The 20700-nt window shown below is 49.2% G+C and overlaps 1 protein-coding gene across 18 annotated transcripts in view; it reads right to left on the bottom strand.

Annotated features, from left to right (window-relative positions):
* Window positions 1-20700, bottom strand: part of NFASC (neurofascin) — a 77695-nt gene that overhangs the window by 24757 nt on the left and 32238 nt on the right. For 8 of the 18 annotated variants that reach the window (XR_007373290.1, XM_048926450.1, XM_048926459.1 and 5 more), the window contains 22 exons: window positions 20334-20439; window positions 19920-20116; window positions 19115-19237; window positions 18745-18915; window positions 17074-17124; window positions 13379-13490; window positions 12342-12526; window positions 12080-12211; window positions 11677-11820; window positions 11098-11209; window positions 10835-11001; window positions 10321-10468; window positions 9555-9679; window positions 8717-8752; window positions 7872-7973; window positions 7574-7771; window positions 6560-6630; window positions 5669-5891; window positions 4349-4464; window positions 3067-3271; window positions 1408-1530; window positions 758-931 (listed from right to left, as the gene is read on the bottom strand). Coding sequence is in view for 17 of the 18 variants with exons in the window: in XM_048926450.1 (XP_048782407.1) it covers window positions 758-931; window positions 1408-1530; window positions 3067-3271; window positions 4349-4464; window positions 5669-5891; window positions 6560-6630; window positions 7574-7771; window positions 7872-7973; window positions 8717-8752; window positions 9555-9679; window positions 10321-10468; window positions 10835-11001; window positions 11098-11209; window positions 11677-11820; window positions 12080-12211; window positions 12342-12526; window positions 13379-13490; window positions 17074-17124; window positions 18745-18915; window positions 19115-19237; window positions 19920-20116; window positions 20334-20439 (3021 nt within the window). In the remaining variant the exon portion in view is untranslated. The remainder of the gene's footprint in view (window positions 1-757; window positions 932-1407; window positions 1531-3066; window positions 3272-4348; window positions 4465-5668; window positions 5892-6559; window positions 6631-7573; window positions 7772-7871; window positions 7974-8716; window positions 8753-9554; window positions 9680-10320; window positions 10469-10834; window positions 11002-11097; window positions 11210-11676; window positions 11821-12079; window positions 12212-12341; window positions 12527-13378; window positions 13491-17073; window positions 17125-18744; window positions 18916-19114; window positions 19238-19919; window positions 20117-20333; window positions 20440-20700) is intronic. The other 10 variants (XM_048926457.1, XM_048926454.1, XM_048926464.1 and 7 more) reach the window with 5 other exon arrangements.

Genomic DNA, 20700 nt, shown 5'->3' with positions numbered 1-20700 from the left:
GGAGGAAAGGAGACAAAAACTCCATTAAATCTGAGGGCTAACTAAATCATAGGTCTTTTAGCAAATGCTGGAGAAAGGAAAGAGCCGGCTTTTGTCTCCCCGGTTCCCCCAGGGCTCCTGAACTTTCACTTAGCGTGATGAATGCCTCACAAGGGGCGTTTTATCTCGTTAGGAGTCTGGGAGCTGTGGCTCTGCAGCGGGGGTGAGGTCAGCGGCTGGCTGCAGAGTGGCAAGGCAGGGGCACTGAGGTGCACCTCCTTCCAATGGTGCAGAAATCATCAGCCCTGAATTTGGCTCTTATAGAGGCAGCTGAGATTGTGCCTGGCTGCATCACTGAGCTCTGAAGAATCATAGACTCGCTGAGGTTGGGAAAGACCTCTCGGATCACCAAATCCAACCCCAACTCACCGCCACCATGCCCACCTAACCACGTCTCTCAGTGCCACATCTCCACGGTTCTTGAACACCTCCAGGGACGGCGACCCCACCACCTCCCTGAGCAGCTGTGCCAATGTATCACCACTCCTCCTGAGAAGAAATTGTTCCTAATATCCAAACCTGAAGAGACATATTTAAGGTAATCAAGCAAGAGCACACAGGACTGCCTGCCCATTGCTGCAGTAGGTAGCAGACATACACCAGTTACCTGACACTGGTTGCTTTGGGCTGAGGATCATTGGATCCTCTGACCTGCACTTCTTGGCCAACGTTTCTATCATCACCTGCAACCCAGTGCCAGGAGCTGCCCTGCACTCACCTTCATTCAGCAGTGCTGGTGACTCTTCCACTATGACTTCTCCATCTCCCACCTGTGTCCGAGCACGCAGGAAGAATCGATAGCGCGAGATGGGGTCTGTCCTCTGCACGGTGAACCTTGTCTGGTTGGGAGAGAAGTTCTCTACCAGGGTTCTGCCCGTTTTGGATCCGTTAACTGGGGAGGAAAGGCAGGTGGTGGTGGCTTCAGCTTGGGTTCTGCAGCGTGTTACCTGTCCCCAAGGGCAGGACCTGCAGCTGGGGGCAGATATGCCTTGTCTGGGAACATGCTGCTGGGGACATTCAGGGTTGTGGAGGTGGTTAAGGAAAAGCTTAGCACAAGTGTCAAGCATTCAGATAAAACCAGGCTCCCCAGATGTCACACTGTGCAGCATTACGTGCTGCAGGAGCCTGAGGTCAAACTGATTTCCCTCGAGGGGCTGAGGGTGGAGAACTACTGAGGATCCACAGCCCTCTGTGGTCAACTGTGAGCTGCAGGTGCCCAGCAGCACTCCAGGACTCAGTACCATCAGCTGATGTTAGAAGCATCCCGCTCCCTATAGATTGCTTTTGGTGTTAGGAGGCGGCTCAGCAGCAAGGAAAATACTGAATGACTTAGCTATTGTCACTAAGAAGATAAGATGTGGAACGTACAGGCTTGGTATCTAAGGTTGTATCCTGTGAGGACTCCATTGGGGTGTTCTGGGTGATCCCACTCCAAATTGATGCTTTCCAGATTTGGCTGTCGGATTCTTAAGTACCTGGGGGAGCTGGGCACTTGGGAGGAGGACGGGAGCAGGAAGAAAAGGGAAAGAAGAAAAAACATACAAGATAACATACCTCACAATACTGTACACATCGCAGGCTGCCTGATAAAACTCAAGACATTCAACCACGTACAAACACACTCTAAAGGTCAGATGCTGACAGAACAACAATCCAGGCCAGGAATCATGCTCCAGCCCTGTGTTACCAGCAGCAGAGCAGCTCAGCATGCACCATGCCCTCACACTGGGGACTGCTGTCCCCCATCACCACGCTCAGCCAGGCACCCACAATGGATGCTGCAGCCACGCAGGGAGCACTTTCGCAGTCGTGTCCCTTTTCTGTATGTTGTTTGCATATTTTACTGCTGCTGGAGTCTTGTTACTGCCCCTGCTCTCACCCAGCCCCATGTTTATGCCTCATCTATTTGTCTGCTGGCATGATAGAAAAAGCAGAGCGACTTTTTCCTGCAGAGCATCTTTGTGTTATTAACGTCTGGGGAGCTGTAACGGGGATCCGGTGCAGGTATACAGCAGTCCTTACCCTGAGGAATGTCTGCTTTTATGGCTGCTTATTCAAAGCTAGTAAAGGAAGGAAAGCATTATGACCTATGGAATTTAATTATTCTCCTGGTTTATTCCTAATCGCTGTGCCTTTAAGTGGGGAAAGAGCTTGGTTCACTGATCTGAGAGATTAATGACATTTTTTTTTCCTCTTAAATGGAAGTTTGGCAGAATATCCATCTCCCATGCATCAATATATAGCCAATAAAATAGCTTAGTGGAACAGGAAGAAGAAAATCAATAGTTTACATATGCCAAGAGCATTATCCCAATGCGACACGCCTCCAGCCCCTAGGTGAGCTCTAAATCAAGGCACACCCCACCAAGCTGCTGTCCTGGAACAGAACTTCTCCTTTTTAAACAAGCTGAACTGAAGCTGGTGAGTGAAAAACATCAGAAAATGGTGACAGCATCCAAGGAAAGGGTGCAGGAGAAAGAGAGAGTGCTCTTGTGCAGCAGGAAGAAGAAAAAGAAAAGCCCATCGTATTTTGTGTTATTCGAGACAGGATTTGCTTCCAGCCTCCTCTGTTTCTTTCCCCTGCAATTCTGTAACGCACTGTGCCAAAAACATCTGTGCTAAAGAAAGATTCATGGGCAGCCGCTGAAAGCGCCGCTCCGACAAAAAGTTATCGGCGCCTCTATAAATAGCTCCCGTGACAAGGAGAAAATTAAAATCTCCCATTCCTCCTTGACACCAGCTCTTTACAGAGCAGAACGAGGCGCTCCCAGCTGAGCAGCCCAATCGGAGATCGGTGACATTCGTTCAGTCCTGAGGTCTTGCAGGGATTTGACTGAGCGGCGCCGCAGCGCGGGGAGGGCGGGCGATGCGTGGAGGTCAGGCAGCAAACCAAGGGCACGGCACAGCCCGAGCAATGCCTCTTTAAGTGCTGTTGGCCAAATCACAGCTCTGCTGCAGGGCTGTGCTCATCCTGGTTGGCTCTGCAGAGCCTGAGCTGCCCGAAATCACAGCTCAGCAAGCACGTACCTCCTTCAGGTGTGGGGAACTCCTTGACTTCGCTGCGGGGCCCATCGCCTCTCCCGTTGGTTACAACCATCTCAAGCTTGTAGTTGCTGTAAGGGAACAGCCGGGACACTATGCCCCGGTTTCGGTCTCCAGGAAAACTCACATACTGTCTTTTTTTGGAGACCCACAGGTTCTTCAGCAAACTACTGTCTCTCCAGAAATAGGCCTTCAAGAAACACGCATGGCATGAAGCTTTTCCCATTTGAAATGCAATTGGTTTTCATGAACAAAGCGCAACTGAACTTTGCTTTTGCAAAGAGCAAAGCGGAGCTCTTCACCTCCCAGCAAGGCAGGTGGGGAAGCACTGGGTTAGGATTAAGGTTAGGCTGCAAAGAGCTGCTTCTGGCTCCAGCTCTCATTGCTGGGCACTGAGCTCTCCCTTCCTGCCCAGATTAATGTTAGGCAAGGCGTGACATGTCCAACCACAATGAGAAATAAGAACTTGGAGAGTCTGTGAATCAGAGCCCCGACAGCAAATCTTATTTCATGCAGAAATAAGATTCATTTGGAAAACAGACCAGAAGAACAGAGCAGAGGGAGAAGAAATGAAAGCAGCAACCAGGGAGCTCTCCTTACACTTGGTGACTGATTGGAATTGAAGTGTTATAGCTGTCTGCAGCACAGATGCTTTTGGTATCAAGAGTCTTTAACTCTGCTCAGAGGGGCTCTGTTCAGACTTCGTTTGCTTTGAATAGGGTTTATCTTCTACACATAAACACAGGTATTTTACTGTAGCAGTAAATCTTCAACATTAGATGTTAAAAAAAAAACCAACAAAAAACAGGATCTATGCTGCCTCTAGTTGCCAGTTAGTACCAAGTACTGGGTTTAGGTTTTGCATGGTTGGTGTCTGTTAAAAGACAATGGTGGTACTTTGGGGATGACACAAAATTGAGCCTGTTTATACCTATCTGAAGAAGTATGAAGCAGCTCTAGGGCCAGGAGCTGCCTTAGAATCGGTCCCTTGGTGCCTAAAGGCAGTCCCTGTGTCACCCCAGGTCTCAGGGAGCCAAGGGAGATTTACCCACTGCCCAGGCGTGGTGAAGGGCAGCCAAAAGCTTCACTCCTGGTGCTGATCCAGAGCAGAGCTCAGCCTGTGGGATGCACCACAGCACAGGGGCAGGGTGGCTAGAGCAGTTTTCTGTCATCCCCATTGCAGGTGGCTCCATCAACGGGGCCAGCTCAGCTAGTGAGAAGGTTAGCCATATTAATAGACAGTGAGAAGAGATTTGCTTTGGCTCACTCTGTACTCCTTAAGCTGTCCCTGGATGGTGTCCAGGTGCACGCGGGTCCATGTCAGAGCAATGGCAGTGCTGTTTAGAACTCTTATCCTAACATCCGTAGGTGCAGCCTTGGGATCTGGGTGTTTGGGGACAAAGCAGAGCATGTATCAGGCAATCAGCCCAGCCCAGCCATGCTCCAGCTCTGCCATCTGCTGGTCCCCTGGCCATCCTCAGGTTTTTCAAGGGGAGAAATTGTGGCCGTTTCTCCCTCTTTCAATTCAGTTTTAGAGGAGCAACAATAGGCCAGTTCTGGACACCTTGGCTGTCCTCCTTTGGGTCAAGTAGACACTATGGCTGCACCAATGTATGTAGTATTCCATTACTTACCTTCATGCTCCACATTTTTTATCTGATCATAAAATATCCTGAGTTGGAAGGGGCCCACAGTGCATGTATGCTTTTTAAGATGAGTGTTTTTTAGCAGTGCTTCTACCTCTTGGTGGCCCCAAAGACAGCCAGCAGGGATACCTGCTGATTTGAGGCACTGAGAAGAAATGATTTATATTTCTTTTACAATGAAGTTGTTGGCAGCAAGCTGCATTATCCTCACAGGATCATAGAAGGGAGACCTGGATGCTACAGGCAGAAGGTGATACCAGCAGTCCAAAAAGAAGGGGAAAGAGAGCTGAAGAAGCTGGCTGCTCTTCTGCATGAGCAAGTGGAGAGTTTTAAAGGACATAAGTTGAACCAGCGGTGTGCTGCAAATAGCAGTCCAAGCCTGGGCATAACTGAGGCTTTGTCAGAGGCACAAGAACCCAGCCCAGGGTGACCCAGAGCCTTCTTGGCCACTCGGAAGACCCTTCATCCAAGATGAATCAAAGAATCACAGGATGGCCTGGGTTGACCCTAAAGGCCATCTTGTTTCAACCCCCTTGCTCTGGGTAGGGTTGCCACCCACCAGACCAGGCTGCCCAGAGCCACAACCAACCTGGCCTTGAATGCCTCCAAGGATGGAGATGAACTTGGTGCTCTGCAGATGGCAGGAGAAAGAAACGAAATGCTGGAATGCAGCCAGAGCTCATCCTGGTGAAATCTTAAGTCTTCCACACTGAATATTTTACAGGGCAAAAGAGAGAGGCTAAGTGGTTCAGGTCACGTAGGCATCTGCAGACAGAGCCCAGAGCACAACTCCGCTTCCTTCTCCCAGTGCCTGAAACTGCATTTATGTGCCAAATGGAGCAATGCTATAAATACGACCCAGGGAATAGATGCCAACCCACTGACATTAGATGGACTCCAGCTCTGAAACGCTTACGAGCTCTGTCAAAGAAAATACTCACAATCTTCCCCTGAATAGCCGATGTAGGTCTCAGGCTCTGGTGCTCTACCAAAGTCATTCTCTGCCTGCACTTTGATCTCATAGGGGACGTAGATGGGTGTATTCCAGACGACGTGCCGTGGCGCCTTCACTGTCTCGTTGTACCAACTCCCACGTGGGTCCCTCCGCCTCCATCGCACGATGTAACGCAGGTTGGGCCCATATGCCTGCGTTGCGTTCAGAGGCTGAATGGAGCAAAGCAGAGAAAGAAAGTTGAGAGAGAAAGACGGCTGGATTTCTCTGCTCTGGTGCTCCGAAAAGTTCTGTTCAGCAGCTGATTCGTATTTCATATTCCGTCAGTAAACCTCTAAGATCTACATTTTTTTCCCCAAAAAACACTTATCCTGGCATTCCAAACCCAAGGCAGAACCAAAAGCCATACTTGCATGGAGTTCGGGTAGTAAGGTTAGGTTCTGGTTGGACTTGATGATCTTGAAGGGCCTTTCCAACCTGAGCAATTCTTATGATTCCATTCTATTCGTTTTCCAGTCCGCGCTCAATTTCCAGCCTACCAACAGCCTTTGGCTTATTGCAGGATGACACCTACTGGTCGACCAAGAAAACCAAGAGCTGCTCTGTCTGAGAGCCCTGCACGTCTTTGCTGAAGGGACCACACTCTGCAAGCATCCTGACTAACCTTCACCTGTGATCCAGCACCTTTCCTTTGTCTATTTCTAAATCACAAGCCTTCTTGTTGGCACTAACAATTAATAGTCGTATCTTCTGCCTTTTATCCTTTGTGATAATTTTTTGTGTGATACGTCACACACACTAGAGACCCTGAGCTCTATGTTAGTATCAGGGACCGTAATGATAAGATTGGATTGCAGAGAACAGTCAAGGAAGAACTCACCGTCCAGGTTATCTCCATGTTGTTCTTTTGGGTCCCTGCTCCTTGAACTCCGGTTGGGTTAATTTCAGGTCCTGAAATTCACATGGGGAGAAAAAAATAAGTAAAGTGCTGGAAAAAATGACCCTTTCTGTGGTTAAAACCCATTTGCAGTGCAGGTCAAAATTAGTTCCAAAACAGAAGTTAATAGCCTGATTTTCCAGAAGTTTCAAGTTCCCATTCAGGTTAATGGAACACGAGACTTTCCAGCACTCTTGAAAACCAGGTCGTTTATTTAGGATCCTTCACTTCTTTTTTTTTCTCCTTTCCTTTCTCTCTCCCAAAATCTTGTCCTAAATCTTTAAAAGACACCCATTGTGAAGCAACCCCAGGAGCCAAGTCTGACCCTTTAGAATCATCCACAGCAAGAAGAGCAATGTCAAAACCCAACACTAGATGCCAGCAGATATTGCATCTACAAAGGTCAAATGGAGACATGCAGCAAAACTGCTGAGCTTCCTGTGAGCTTCTCATATGACTTTTCCCAAGTATTGTCCAATGCACAAAGCTCCGGGCACACTCCAAAGACTGAGCCTTGGTTGTGGACTGCAGCACACTTTATTCTGGCATAAGCCTGGGCTCCTGCCTGGCTTTAGCAGCAGGCAATGAATTAGCAAATTTGGAACAAAATGTCTTTTGCTCGTGGCCACTTTACACTTGGAAGTCTGTTTTTCCAAGAGCTTCCTGTGGTCAGAAAGGATGAAAGATTTCTTTTGGAAAGCTTCTCTGTATGGTGTGACTAGCCTTCCTTCAACAGATTCTGCCAGAAGAGCCATTGGGTAACTCATGCCATTCGAGCCCTGCTGCTCCACAGGACCTCCCTCACAGCCTTGAGATGCAATTTATGAAATCATCCCCCAGCACACACCTGCATGGACCAGCTCACCTCCTTCCTGTACCCAATGAGGGGAAAAACTCAGCCCAAAGCGATGGCAGCAATGGGATCCACCCCAAGGTGCTGCAATGACCGCTACTCACGTGCACCGCTGGTCTGGTATCGTTCTGAAGGCGTGCTGGGCAGGCTGCTGCCCACATCGTTCACTGCAATCACCCGAAATTGGTAGTTGACATAAGGAGAGAGGCTCAGGACGGCCGAGTTGACATTCCCAGGATACCTGGAGTGGTTGTGCCACGTGCCGGGCTGGAATCGGTCCTCCTCAAATTGGACGATGTAGTCTGAGGGGAGGATGGAGGAATCAGAGCCCACCATGAGGAGGTTTCCCCACACCCCACAGGAGAAGACCGAAGGATCCGTGGCTGTGGGGCCGGCACTGACCTGTGATGGGACTGTTGTTGTCATCTCCAGGAATCCACGTCAGCTTCACGCTCCTCTCAGCCAGGTCTGACAGCTCCAGGTCCCGCGGCCGGTCGGGTCGCTCTGGTGGCCAAATAATGAGATAAATGAGGCTGAAACATCCCAGCAGCATCCAATCCCACCCCTTCTCCTGGCCTGGACCCACAGGAGGAGACGTGCTTTGCAGTGTGTCTCACATCCCTCTGCTCTCAGGGTGTTTTGTTATTAAATACAAACGCGCTCATGTATTAATTGTGCCTTGCCTCGTAATCTGAGCTGCCCTCTGTATGCACTGACATTATCTGGTGCTGGGAGCACGATGGTGGCTTAGCAGGATATATGATCTTACAGCACACTGCATGCAACCGTTCAGAAAGTAATTGCAAATAGAATGGGAAGGACACCAAACCTAAATGAAAATACATACTTGGTTATTGCGCTGCGGGCACAATTCCGCTGTCTTGTCACAACACACTGAGCCACCTCATGCACCAACAGTAACAGCAGCACCTTATTTTCATATAAAAGTCAAGGGATTCAACATGATTTGTTTTCTCTACTCTCAGGGCTCATTTCCAGCTATGGATAGGGTGATTCTTGCACTCTAGAATTGTCACCAGTCTAGATGTCAAAAAACGAGATGTCACATTTCTACTCGTGGCCATCTGGATGGGTTCTTGAGGACAACTTGAACTGGACTTGGAAGCACCATCTCCCAGCATGCTCAATCACTATACCTTGATTTTCTGTTGGTGTTATTGGCAAGGCAAAAAAAAACCAAATCAACTCCCAAAAGAAAATAAACCAAATGAATTAGTGATGATTACCTTTAGGTAACTCTCTCAAACGGTTAGCAGGGATTGCTGCAAGGTAAGACATTGGATGTTAACAGTGTTAGTTGAGTCATTAGGCTTGGGTGGTGAAAGGAGAACCTGGTAAATACGAAGTCACACACAGTCACAGATCCCACCTGGGGACCAGAGAGAGCACATCCTTCCCCCAGAGACCCTCAGCTCCGCACACCTTCTTTCACGTTTCTATTAGAAAGTTAATTAGCTATTAGGGGAAGAGGAAGGGAAATAAATTAAGCCCAGTCATATTATTAGGGGTATGGGATTTGTATTGCACTCCTGCTCTGGTATGGCAGTGAGGGTCTATGCCAGCATCACCGTTGGGTTGGGGCACTGCCAGAAACAAAGTTCCTCCTCAAGAATGGAAGGGGTCGAAGGCAGGGACTGATAGACTTGGGATGTTTTCAGAGTAGATCTGGCAGTGAATGGGTACGGAGGATGGGTTTTGTGTTAAAAGGGGGGGGGGCCTGCGAGCAGTTCACTCACCCCCTGGTTGACAGCACCCTGAGATTCAGATAAGTTCACTTGCAAATGTGAGCTTCAACAGGCCACATTTGGGTATTTTTAGCTGTATGTAATAACTGCTTTTCTTTTTGTGTCAAAGGCAAGTTTCCTTCAACAGCACTGAGAGAGGCTGAGATCGGGCTGCACATCCTTGCCAAGTCCTGCAGCAGCCCAATAATCGCTCTGCCAGCAACTGAGCATCATCTCTGATTTAGAGGACAGCCCTGTGCCCACAGATCAACCTTTCGGTGTGAAATCAACCTCCTGCAGTGCAGATGAAGCACTGAGAGCACTGGGAGGACAGCTTTACCTAGCACAGTGAGGTAGGCTTTAGCTGAGTCCTTGTCCAGCTCCGTGCTGGCCACGCAGGTGTAATCACCCTGATCCTTCTCAGCCACGCCGTATATCGTCAGACCATCGTCTTCTTTCTTCATCCTTAAAGGGATGAAAGCAATAATCACACCACTGTTCCCAAGAGAATTAAGGAGCAGGATTGAAGACGAGCTGTTCTCTGATAAAATACACAAAAGAGTCCAAAGAGAAGAGGAGTACATCTCTGGCCTGAAGATTTTATCAATTGGGGATGCATTGAGTTATTCTTGGAAACCTCATTTTCTAAAGAACCAGTGAATTTGCTCTGGTATTTATCTGGAAGCGTCACACTTTTGGGAAAGCAGGCTGACCTCTGACCAGCTCATGTCCTGTGATGACATCTCATTATTTCACAAGAAGTGATTTGGGACGTGGAAAGGAAATTACAGCTACACCACCGGCACAGATAAACATTAACTTTGGAGGAGCTTGTTATTAACCTGCCTGTTTTTATCAAGATGTCCTAAAATATCTGTAAATAAAGCCTAAGGTCGATGTCTTGATTTACTGGTAAGTCAATTTTAACTGCTAGGCAGCCTCAGTATTATCCTCAGCTAATAACATTACAAGTATCAAGAACAGTCGTCGTCGCCCAGATGGGAACTCAGTGTTTGTCCTTATTATCCCTGGTGCCTCCTGAAACACTTTGCAGTGGGGGAATAAAGATCCTGGTGAGGAGACAGATGGAAGCGCTCATCACAGACCTGTTCCCAATGTAGAGAGGAGCGTCGTCCTTCAGCCAGGTGACCGTCAGCTTCAATGTTGGGTCGTGCTTCACGCGGCAGTGCAGGCGAGGCATGGAGCCCCTCTTCACCACCTGATCTTCAGGGCCTCTCACAATCCTGGTGGGGTCTGCAAAGCACCCCAAAGGAAGTATCAGCACGTCAGCTTGGAACTTGATCAGAGCTTAAGAGTGGTGTCACTCGGTAGGACAAGCAAGCATGACGGCTGCTCGCCTCTAACCCACCTCTGATACAGATGCTTGCAAACAAACTACTTTAACAAACCACTAATTCATGCTGAAAAAATACCAACTTCTCTATTTCAGCAAAAAATTTGCTCAATGGGGGGGAAAAGAAGAGATTCTGAGTATATTTTAGTGCCATCAGTTATTCCCGATGCATCTTTTGTGTTTCTTTTTGCAGTGCTCACAGCTCAAGCTGCGAGATTCAGGTGATCCAAGAGCATCTTTTGCTCTTGAGCTCATTGCATTCCTACCTTTGACTTCCAGGCGAACCTGGGCCTCCGCTTTGCCCAGGATGTTGGTGGCAACACAGGTGTAGATGCCCTGATCCTCCTTCCGAGCCATGCTCATCTCCAAGCTCCCGTTCTCATGTGCTTTGTAGTTCCCTCCATCCAGCGTGTTCCCCTGGCCGTTCTTAAACCTCACAGCCATACAAAGTACTGTTGTAAGGGAAGAAAGAGCAGGAAACCGCCTTCCCAGCCCCATGGGTGGGCAGGGGATGTGCTACACTCCTTACCATCGCAGGGTGGGGATGGGTGAGCCAAAGAAGGGGCAGTCCAGCCGGGTCCTGTTGTACTGGATGACTTTGATGAGCTGGTTGCGAGGGGCCAGTATCCGTGGTGGCACATCTGCAAAGCATCAAAGATGACAGCTATTGAATGAGTGGACTCAATGCTCTTAGTGGTCTTTTCCAGTCTTAACTAATCTATGACTCTACGGCTCTACACTGAGCTTTTCAAGACTTAATGGAGCTTTTCCATCCCCTTTCCAACCTCACTCCGTGAAACAGAGATGCTCCAACAGTGCTGGCTGGTATATGGCTACCAACTTTTATCCCGAAGCCCCATTGCAGAGGCCACCTACCCACGTACATCATTCTCAGAGTAGCTAACAGCACAGAGATAGGGATAACCTGCATGGAAATTTGAGTACAGGGCATTTATCTTCCACAAGAACGGAAGCATTAACCATCATTCTGCATGGAAAAGCATTTCATGAGCTGACACGCTGCTGGATTCTGATGGTCACTTCTTTTGAGAGAGTTTCCTTCCTCATCCATGTGCACTAGGGCTCACCTGTCCACACAGGCACCTACCCAGGACACTGACAAAGGCATTGGCAAGGAGGTAGCCGTGCTCGTTGGAAGCATTGCACTGGTACACAGCGCTGCTGCCGATCTGCGTGTCTCGAAACACGATGGTATCTCCAGCCACCTCTCTGCTTGGGTTGGGTGGAGAACCTTCAAAATAAGGAAGACAGAAAGGATGCTTTTCATTAAATTTTAAATTAAAGCTCACAAGATGCTGCATTTTATTACTCATCTTCACATCTCAGCCCAGATAAAGAGACAGTGGCAAGTTATGGGCCTCCAGAGACACGGCTCAACTGGCCATGACGCAGCCAAGCCAGTGCCCCAGTGGCAGCTCTGGCTCCCATGGTCAGCCATGAGACCCTTGGCTATGTTTTCATATAGGAGGTGCAGACTCTTCCTGGCTCACCTTCAATGGGCTCTCCATTCACCAACCACTGGATTGAAGGCTTGGGGTTCCCATTGGCTCGACACACCAACCTGCCATCCTCACCAGGGGCCAAAATGAGATTCTGTGGCTCATCCAGCCAATAAGGGGCAGCTTTAAGACACACAAATGGAACAGTTACACACAGAGCAAACTGGAGCAGATGGCCTCCAGAGGATCCCAAGCTCCCCTCTCAATTTCTGGCTGTGAAAGTGAAGGAGATGGTGAAGTAAAAGTGACGTACCCTTCACTCTCACCGAGATCGTGTGGCGGATGCTGCCCATCTTGTTGGATGCCAGGCAAAAATACTCCCCAGAGTCTTCCTCCGAGACATTGGAGATACGAAGGGCCTTGTTAAAGTTTTCCAGCTTGGTTTTGCCCACTGGGAGCTCACCTCCTTTCTTGTACCACATGATATCTGGTGCTGGTCTAAGGAGAGGGAAGGAAATAAAAGCTCTTGCAAGACAACTTTCCTAATACAAATCCTGCACTTAAGACCTTCTAAACCCAAGGAGAAAGACCTTTGGGCCACTTTTTTACCTACCACAGCCCCTCCACTAGGACCTGAACATCACCAGATGGTGAGGAGTGGGATTTTTGTCCTACCTTGTGCCCGGGAAGTGCTGCCAAAGTCCCACCCCATGCCCAGGACACTTCTGCTTGTACACATACTACAAACCTCCTCACCTGCACTTAATACAGTGTGCTAAAGGGCCACCCAAGTGATCTGCAACTCCCTGTAAGGACAAATTGATGGGGCATCATCCTTGGACAGCAAGTATCTGAAGATACCTCTTGCTCTGAGCAGTGCTGCAGAACTCATGGATCCAAGTTGAAGGAGGGAAGATTTAGGTTGGATGTTAGGGGGAAGTTCTTTACTAGGAGAGTGGTTAGGCCCTGGAACGGGCTGCCCAGGGAGGTTGTGGATGCCCCGTCCTTGGACGTGTTTAAGGCCAGGTTGGACGGGGTCCTGGGCAACCTGATCTGAATGTGTATGTTTGGTGGCCCTGCTAGGCAGGGGGGTTGGAACTACATGATCCTTGAGGTCCCTTCCAACCCGGGTGATTCTGTGATTCTGTGATTCTGTGAACTCAGCTCTCCTGTCTGCTTTCATGCTCCTTCCCTTTCAGTAAGTTACAGGAATATTGTTAATAGCAGTTAATAGAAAATGAATGGCGTGCTCCATTCATTGCTGGTATTTTCACCAGCAGTTCAGCATTAAAGCTATGAGAGCACCTCATGGGGCTGCTGGTGACCGCCCGCTCCCATCATGGTACGTACACTCCTGATGCAATGCACTCCAGCAACAGGTCCACCCCTCGGAGCACCATCTGGCTGCTGGAGGTCCCGTATGGGTACATGAAGCTGGGTGTTGTTTCTGTAACCCCTCGGGCTGAGATCAGCAGGAAAGAAAATCAAGAAGAAAAAAAAAACAAAAACAAAAACAGAGCACTTTTAAATTCTCCTTCTCTGCAGCATCGGAAGGGTTCAGGGTTCAGCAACAGGACTCACCCAGAAATATACCTGAAAACTAGAGAAGGGCTTAAAGTCATTTTTAAGGTAAGAAGACGTAGTGGAGAGAGGATGCTTGGCAGGCAGGGAGAAGAAAGAAGAAAAAGGATGGGCCGGGGAAGCAGAACCATGGGGACGGGGCACCAGGAGAGCCCAGATCCCTAGCAGGGCAGTGCCAACCCTGCTCACCCTACCTCCAGCATGGGGCTGGAATCAGATGAGACATGGAAACACTGATGGACAGAACACTTAGTGAAGGACAGTAGTGACAAATGGGCACAAGAAGGGTACATGAGACAGCTGAGCCACGGAGATCCCCATGGGATGGAGGATGCCAGAGCTCTGGCAGCATCACGTAGGTTCCCACTCTTACTGGGAGCTGCTGGGCCTGAAGGATGGAGCTGTCTGGGGATGGAGCAGAGCTGAAGACATTGGGATGGGACAGGAAAGTTTAATGGGAAACAACCAGGGGAGAGACAAGACAGCTCCCTACAAATACACACAGTGGAGTTCTCTTTGTGAGAGAAAAAAAGAATTACTAATGGAATAGTTTCCATTAATAAATGGAATCATTACTCTAGATGTGGATCAGTGAAGACAGCGTGGGATGAGATGGTCTCGAAAGCAGCAGTAGCAGAGGTGGAGGTTATGGGATTAGGACGTGGGGTGAGATGGGTGGGTTTGACACAATCTATTTGGGCAAATTGAGAATTGGGGAATGCCCACCCTGGGGCAGGAGCAGGCTCTTGGGGTCCTTTCCTGCTGGCCCAAATGCTTCATTAGCCAAACGAGCTATTTGGGAAATCTCTGAGCTCTGATACAAAGAAAAGGGCTGGGAAGATACAGGGGAGAGAGAGAGCAGAGACTGTTTTTGGAACTCAATCAGGAAAAGCTCGTGACCAGGCCCCTCAAGAGAAATTAAAATTAATAATGGTAATAAATCAACAGGAAGGAACTCATCCCTTCAGACTGACTCCACATCACTGGGGAGCAGCCACACTCACGCACCACTCTGCTCTCACACACCCACATGTTAGCAGCAGGAGGTGCTCGTCAGAGAGTTAGTTAATTACTTGATTAATGGATTACCAGGGGCAGGCGTGCTGCTGTTTGCTCGCCTGCTTCAGAGATGCTGGTTTTCCTGGTTAGGATCACCGCCCATGTAATGCCTTGCAGATCAGTGCTGAGATTTCAGGTCTGTGTTTATCAATCATTTTATGAGTGAATATTGGCTTTTATCTGCCAGCAACCTGTAGCCCGTGTGAATGGGCCATATGCCTCACTCCTGCCACGAACCATTTGCTTGGGGCACAACGAGAAGAGATAAGCAGCAGCGCAAGCCAAATTTTACGAGCCGTATATTAATGATGAACATTAAAACATAAGGGAGATAAATTAGTATGCTATCCACTTGTTTAATAAACCTAATGACAACACTGCTTAGCTGATAAGCTTTGCCTTAGCACAGCACTTTAAGTAAATATTTTGCTATTTCTAACAAGGGAAGAGGCCTGCAATGATCTGGGGCAGAAGTTCCAGCTCTGATCTCATGGCACTACAGCTGGAAGCTGTTAAACAGCAACGTCTCACTCCTCCACACAGGTGGAACTGACTGGAAGAATAAATTCTACGGCTATTCACTGGAAGCAGAGCTCAAGAACGTGCTCTGCTTCTAATATGTTACCACTACTGACCCCACCTCTGTGGAATTGGACCCATTCAACTGCAGAATGGATCCATTCCAAAAACTGCCAGTGTCCCCTCCCCAACATCCCGACCTGACAGCACATCAGGTTGTACATCAACCCGCAGATTGTTTCTGCTATAGGCAATGATAGAAATATGTGCATCCCAACACATCCATCTCTCGCCTCCTGCCCCGCTTGCCAGCTTGACAACATCCCACAGATTTGCCAAAACAGCACAAATGAAAAAGGACAAAAGATTTTCACTTCCATAAGAAGGTGATGAACTTCAGCTAATGAAATTCCCTATTAATCATTTTAGACCTTTTATCTCCCTGGCTGACATCCACCTCCCTTTTCCCTGAACACACCAATGCAGCAGGAGATGAAGGCACCCCCTCCCAACCCACGAGGACTGCAGACACCAGAACATAAAGGCATTCCTTCCACAACACAACCATCCACGCTGCTCTGTGCTTGGAGGAGCTGCATGTTGTGTTTAGAGGAGATCCCACCGCCGTGTGCCCACCAGGAAGGCATCTCCTCCCACGTGCCTCTCATTGAGGCATAGTTCCGTTTATGGAATTCACATTGATGTTAATTTTGCTTGTTTCACAGCCATTTCTGTGAGTGTTGCAGACCATGCCCAGCCCATTTGCTGTCCCCACTTCCTCCAGTTATGCTTCACGCTCAGACCTTCCAGAGGAACCTCTCACCCAAACCCCAGCTCAGCAGGGAACGTTGCCCCATTGCAGAAGTATGAGAGGAGTAAGGGAGAAATCCCCATGTTTTGCAAAAAAAAGAAGGACACTGCAGTGTAAGATCTGGCTAATCTCAACCTTTTGGAGGCAGCAAGAACTTGGGCCTTGCTTCCAGCCAAAGCACGTGCTTCAAGCAGAGACGAAAACCAAGAGGCCAATAGCTGCTAAGCACCACCTGAACACACATTGACGTGGCACAGGAGGGAAGAAATGGCAGACGGGCAGAGAGGGAAGCCCACTGGTTCCTGGGGATGCTCCCAGCAGCGTGCTCCATTCCCCCATGCAGACCCACCCCATCACCTCCCCAACACCTCCCAGCTCCTCACAGGAGCTGTGAGCTCATGTGCCAGAACAAGAGCTGATGGGATCTGGCTAGTGTTGGGGATGGGTTGATGGTTGGGCTTGGTGATCTTAGAGGTCTTTTCCAACCTTAAGGATTCTATGGCTTTGGGATGTGTTGATCACATAGCCTCCAGGGACAGCCTCCCCGCTGGGGTAGGTGGAAAAGCACTCAGCACAGGTATAACTGTGCCACAGAGAAACAAATGGCTGGGAAAACCAAATATTTGGATTCTTCCTCCTAATGGTCAGTGCCCATGCTTGGCTGCAAGCACAGTAGGTGCTCATTCTGAATGCAGACAAAGAAGGATGGTGGCTCTTGTATCTCAATCAGGAGGACGAGGCAGTGGAGCCAACCACCAGCTTTCCCACTTAGCCCTGATCCTATTAAGCCAAATATCTCCGGAGCTGAGCTCAGTGTATCCAATTAATTAGCTTAGCCCTCGATCATTTTTAAGATGTCAAAACTCAAGAGGGGATTTGGGCTGCTGGGCTGTTCCCAGCCCACTTTTGGTGACGTTTGGGGGGGACAAAGCACAGAAAGGACCACACGCACACATCGGGGCTGTGCACACGGGGATGCTGCCGACGCAGCCCACGCTGGGTTAGCACGGGATCAGTCAGGTTAGGCACAGGGGGTTACAAACGTGAAGGTCTCCAGAAGCTGCTGTTGACTCACCACTGTACATGTCAGTGTGATTTCGTAAGGACGTTTCGTTATGGGGTTTCTCTGCAATAAACAAAAGACCGTGAGCATATCGAGCGGCACAAAGCAGCAGTGGAAAACAGGGATGGGGCTACATGGGGACCAGGGAGCACAGAAGCAAACAGAGGTGCTCGGAGCCTTAGGAGACAAACAGCAACAGAGCACAGTGGTGCGGGAGGGGAAGAGAAGATTGCTTTCCTCCTACGAGATGGAGAGACAAATAAACGCGGGATAAATATCACCTAACTTGATCATAAACGTTTCCTCCAAGTGTTTTTCCTTTGGTATAAAGGCAATGTTGACAAGAATTAATTCAATTTGGGAAGAAAACATATTTTTTTCTCTCAGTTAACTGTGAGATAAGCGTACTCCTGCTATTTCTTTCCAGCACAAAGCATGGGCTGGATGCACCAAGGCAGCAGTGTAATGATGCAGAAAGGCAAGGAGAGGGCAAACAAATAAAAATGATAACAACAATTAAGCTTTAAGAGCATAATCTGCTGTAAAAACCCCTTTCAATTCCCAGGTAATTGAAGCAAATTGTGTTATATGCAAAAAACAGCAGCTCCTCATAACACACCGCTCTCCCTCACTGACAATTGCTGACACCTAGGCAAGCACAGCTGCTAATTGCCAACAGAGCTCCACTGGGTAATGAGCAGAACAGAGAGCACCCAGGGCACAGCCTGGGGCCCAAGACACAGCAGAGATGCTCCACAGGAAATCCTTCCAGGATTTCTTTCACTTCTTTTTCTGGAGCTGGACCGATATACCAGGCTGAAAACGTCTGAGACCCAAATGAACACAGGTTTTTCGCTCTCCACTTTGAGCCTGAGCTCATTCAGGGTTCAGTCCTTCAGTACGAGGCAAATTTTGGCATTATTCAGCCAGCTTCTCAACCAGATAACAAGTAACCAGAGCGAGTTGCATGTACACCTTCCTCACCATTAGAAAAGTGCCCATTTGTAGTATTTGCTTTGCTACTTCTCGTGCTTTGCACAAGGAGGTGTTACACCAGAAGTGCAGAATGCTCCAAGCCCAGCCTGCTGCTCACATCACACCTCAGTGCCAGGTATCAGAACACTTTAATAGTGTTACCTCCTATTAAGCAATAGATGAAGCTCCTGGTGCCGGGAATTGGGAGCCAGTGTCCCCAGGCCCCTAAGGCTCTGCTCCCCCTGCTCCCACCTCCCAGAACTGTTCATCAGCTCCTGGTCATGGTGAACCCCAAGACATGCTGGTCAGCAATGAACAAACACTCAGTCCCCCCCATGCAGCACCACAGGGCGTCCCCATAAACCTAAACCTGGAGCAAAACACGGCTATCTCCAGCCATCCAAATTAGGGAAAAATCACTTGATATTGCACTTCTCCCTAAGGATGGAGGGAATACACCATCCGTGTCCATCTCAGAAACTCAGCAGTACCCACACTGAGTTATCTCTGCAGCCCTGGGGCACTGCAAGGGAACAAGCCATGGAGTCAGTCTGAGTCCCATCAGTTCTTAACCGGACTTCTATCCCGATCAAAATGAAGGAAGACACTCTTTTCTTTGGTAGGACTCAGAGCTGTCAAAGACTGAAAGCAGAACCCTACCCAAGAGCTTGGCAGAGCTCCATCCTGGCTGACAACCATGACACTTACTGGTTTTCACCTTGAGGGTGTAGGGATTTTTCTGCTGGATGGTGTGGGTGAAGTGGAATCGTGCATTGCAGCTGTAGTCAGTCTGGGCATCCTGCAGCATGACATTGGAGAAGTACAGGTCACCGTTCTGGCCCTGGGAGACACGCTTGTCCTGGTGGATGGGCTCCATGGCTGCAAGGGAAGAGGCATTCAGTTAACCAGGACCTCCTGAACACGTGAAGGCAAGAAGCAACTCCCAACTTAAACCATGCGTGGGTACCACCAAGCTGTGAACTGGCAACGATGACTCCAAACGTAATTATTTCAAACTAACACTGCAGGTGCTTGAAGGGAGTGAGGGTTCATGATGGAAAGGGCTTCCCCAACTCACAGCTGCTCATCCAGAAGATGACAGGAGGAGGCAGACCAGGAGGTGGGTTGCACTGCAGGCTGAGTGGAGAACCTTCGTCAACCTCAATGACATCCACCTTCTCCTTGGGCCACAGGGGAGATCCTGCCATGAGAATCACAGCACTGCATGAGGAAGGTAGGTATTCACTTTGAAGATCTTCTCCCTTCCCACCGGACCTGGCCTGGTTTCAATGGAATGGCCTCAATGCAGAGAGGGAAGCCTTATTTCTGTGTGTGCAAGTCTTATGGGGAGCAGCTGAGAGAACTGGGATGGTTCAGTCTGAAGAAGAGGAGGCTCAGGGGAGACCTCATCTCTCTCTACAGTTCCCTGTAAGGAGTTTGTAGCGAGGGGGGGTAGGCCTCTTCTCCCAAGTAACAGCAATGGAATTAAAAGTAATGGCCTCGAGTTGCACCAGGGAAGGTTCAGGTTGGATATCAGGAAAAAATTCTTCTCAGGAAGAGTGGTCAGGCACTGGAGCAGGCTGCCCAAGGAGGTGGTGGATTCACCATCCCTGGAGGGGGTCAATAACTGTGGAGATGTGGCACTGAGGGTCATGGGTAGTGGGCACAGCGGGGATGGCTTGGGGTTGGACTCGGTGATCCTAGAAATCCTTTCCAGCCTTAATGATTCTATGATCCCGAAGTGACCTTAAAAGACCACGAAGCAGGCTGGGATGTCTGACCACTGGATTCTATCTGTGCTTCTACTACAAAGCATCCATAGATCCGTGGAACTTCCTGAGTCTGATTTCTGCTGCTCACCCCACACAACTGTGCTTACTCACTGGACACCTGGAGGTGGATTTTGCTGGACAGTGCAGTGCCAAAATCGTTCCTGGCGAAGCACTGGTACTCGCCCTCGTAGTCGTCTGGCCGCCCACCTCCATGGAAATCAATGACCAACGTCCCCGACCGCCTCCTCATGGACACCTTGGGGTCCTTTGCCACGTTGAAGAACTTCCCGTTCCGTGTCCAGGAAAAGCTGTAAGCATGGCAGAGATTTGTGAGGTGACTGTGGGGTGTATTTCCCTGGAAAGAGCCCTAGTTGGGTTATGCAAGTGGCAATTGGCATCTATGGCGCTGGTTTTGGGGACAGTGTGGCCAACTGAGATCTGCTGTGCCCAGAAATCCCAGCACCTTCAGAACCAGGGCTAACAAACCACAGAGCTCCAGTACAGGAGCAATTCCAGGGCACTTACGTGGGTACAGGATTCCCTTTGGCTTCACATTCAATGAAGATGTTGTCTCGGGGGTCAACGATGTAGTCCTTCACAGACTGCTTGGTGATGGTGGGGGGCTGAGGCACTGCAAAGCAAATGGCAGCAGTGAGATGAGCTGCGTGAGAGGGAGAAGCCTCTCTCTGCTCTCCTGCAGCAGATCTCACCAGGATTCTGACACCTTCCCCAATTTGTGGTCCAAAGACTTCCAAAACCACAAGCAAGCATGGAGCGCATGCTATCTGTCACCAGCCCTGTGCACCACGTATACCTTGCACCAAAGCACAGCTGGCACCAGACCCAACCCCTCCTGCCATTTTGGACATGCAGAGGACACCACCATGTTCAC

Source organism: Lagopus muta, chromosome 24 (assembly GCF_023343835.1).
Source record: "Lagopus muta isolate bLagMut1 chromosome 24, bLagMut1 primary, whole genome shotgun sequence".
Classification (NCBI taxonomy): domain Eukaryota; kingdom Metazoa; phylum Chordata; class Aves; order Galliformes; family Phasianidae; genus Lagopus; species Lagopus muta.
This window is presented reverse-complemented; position numbering and strand designations above follow the sequence as displayed.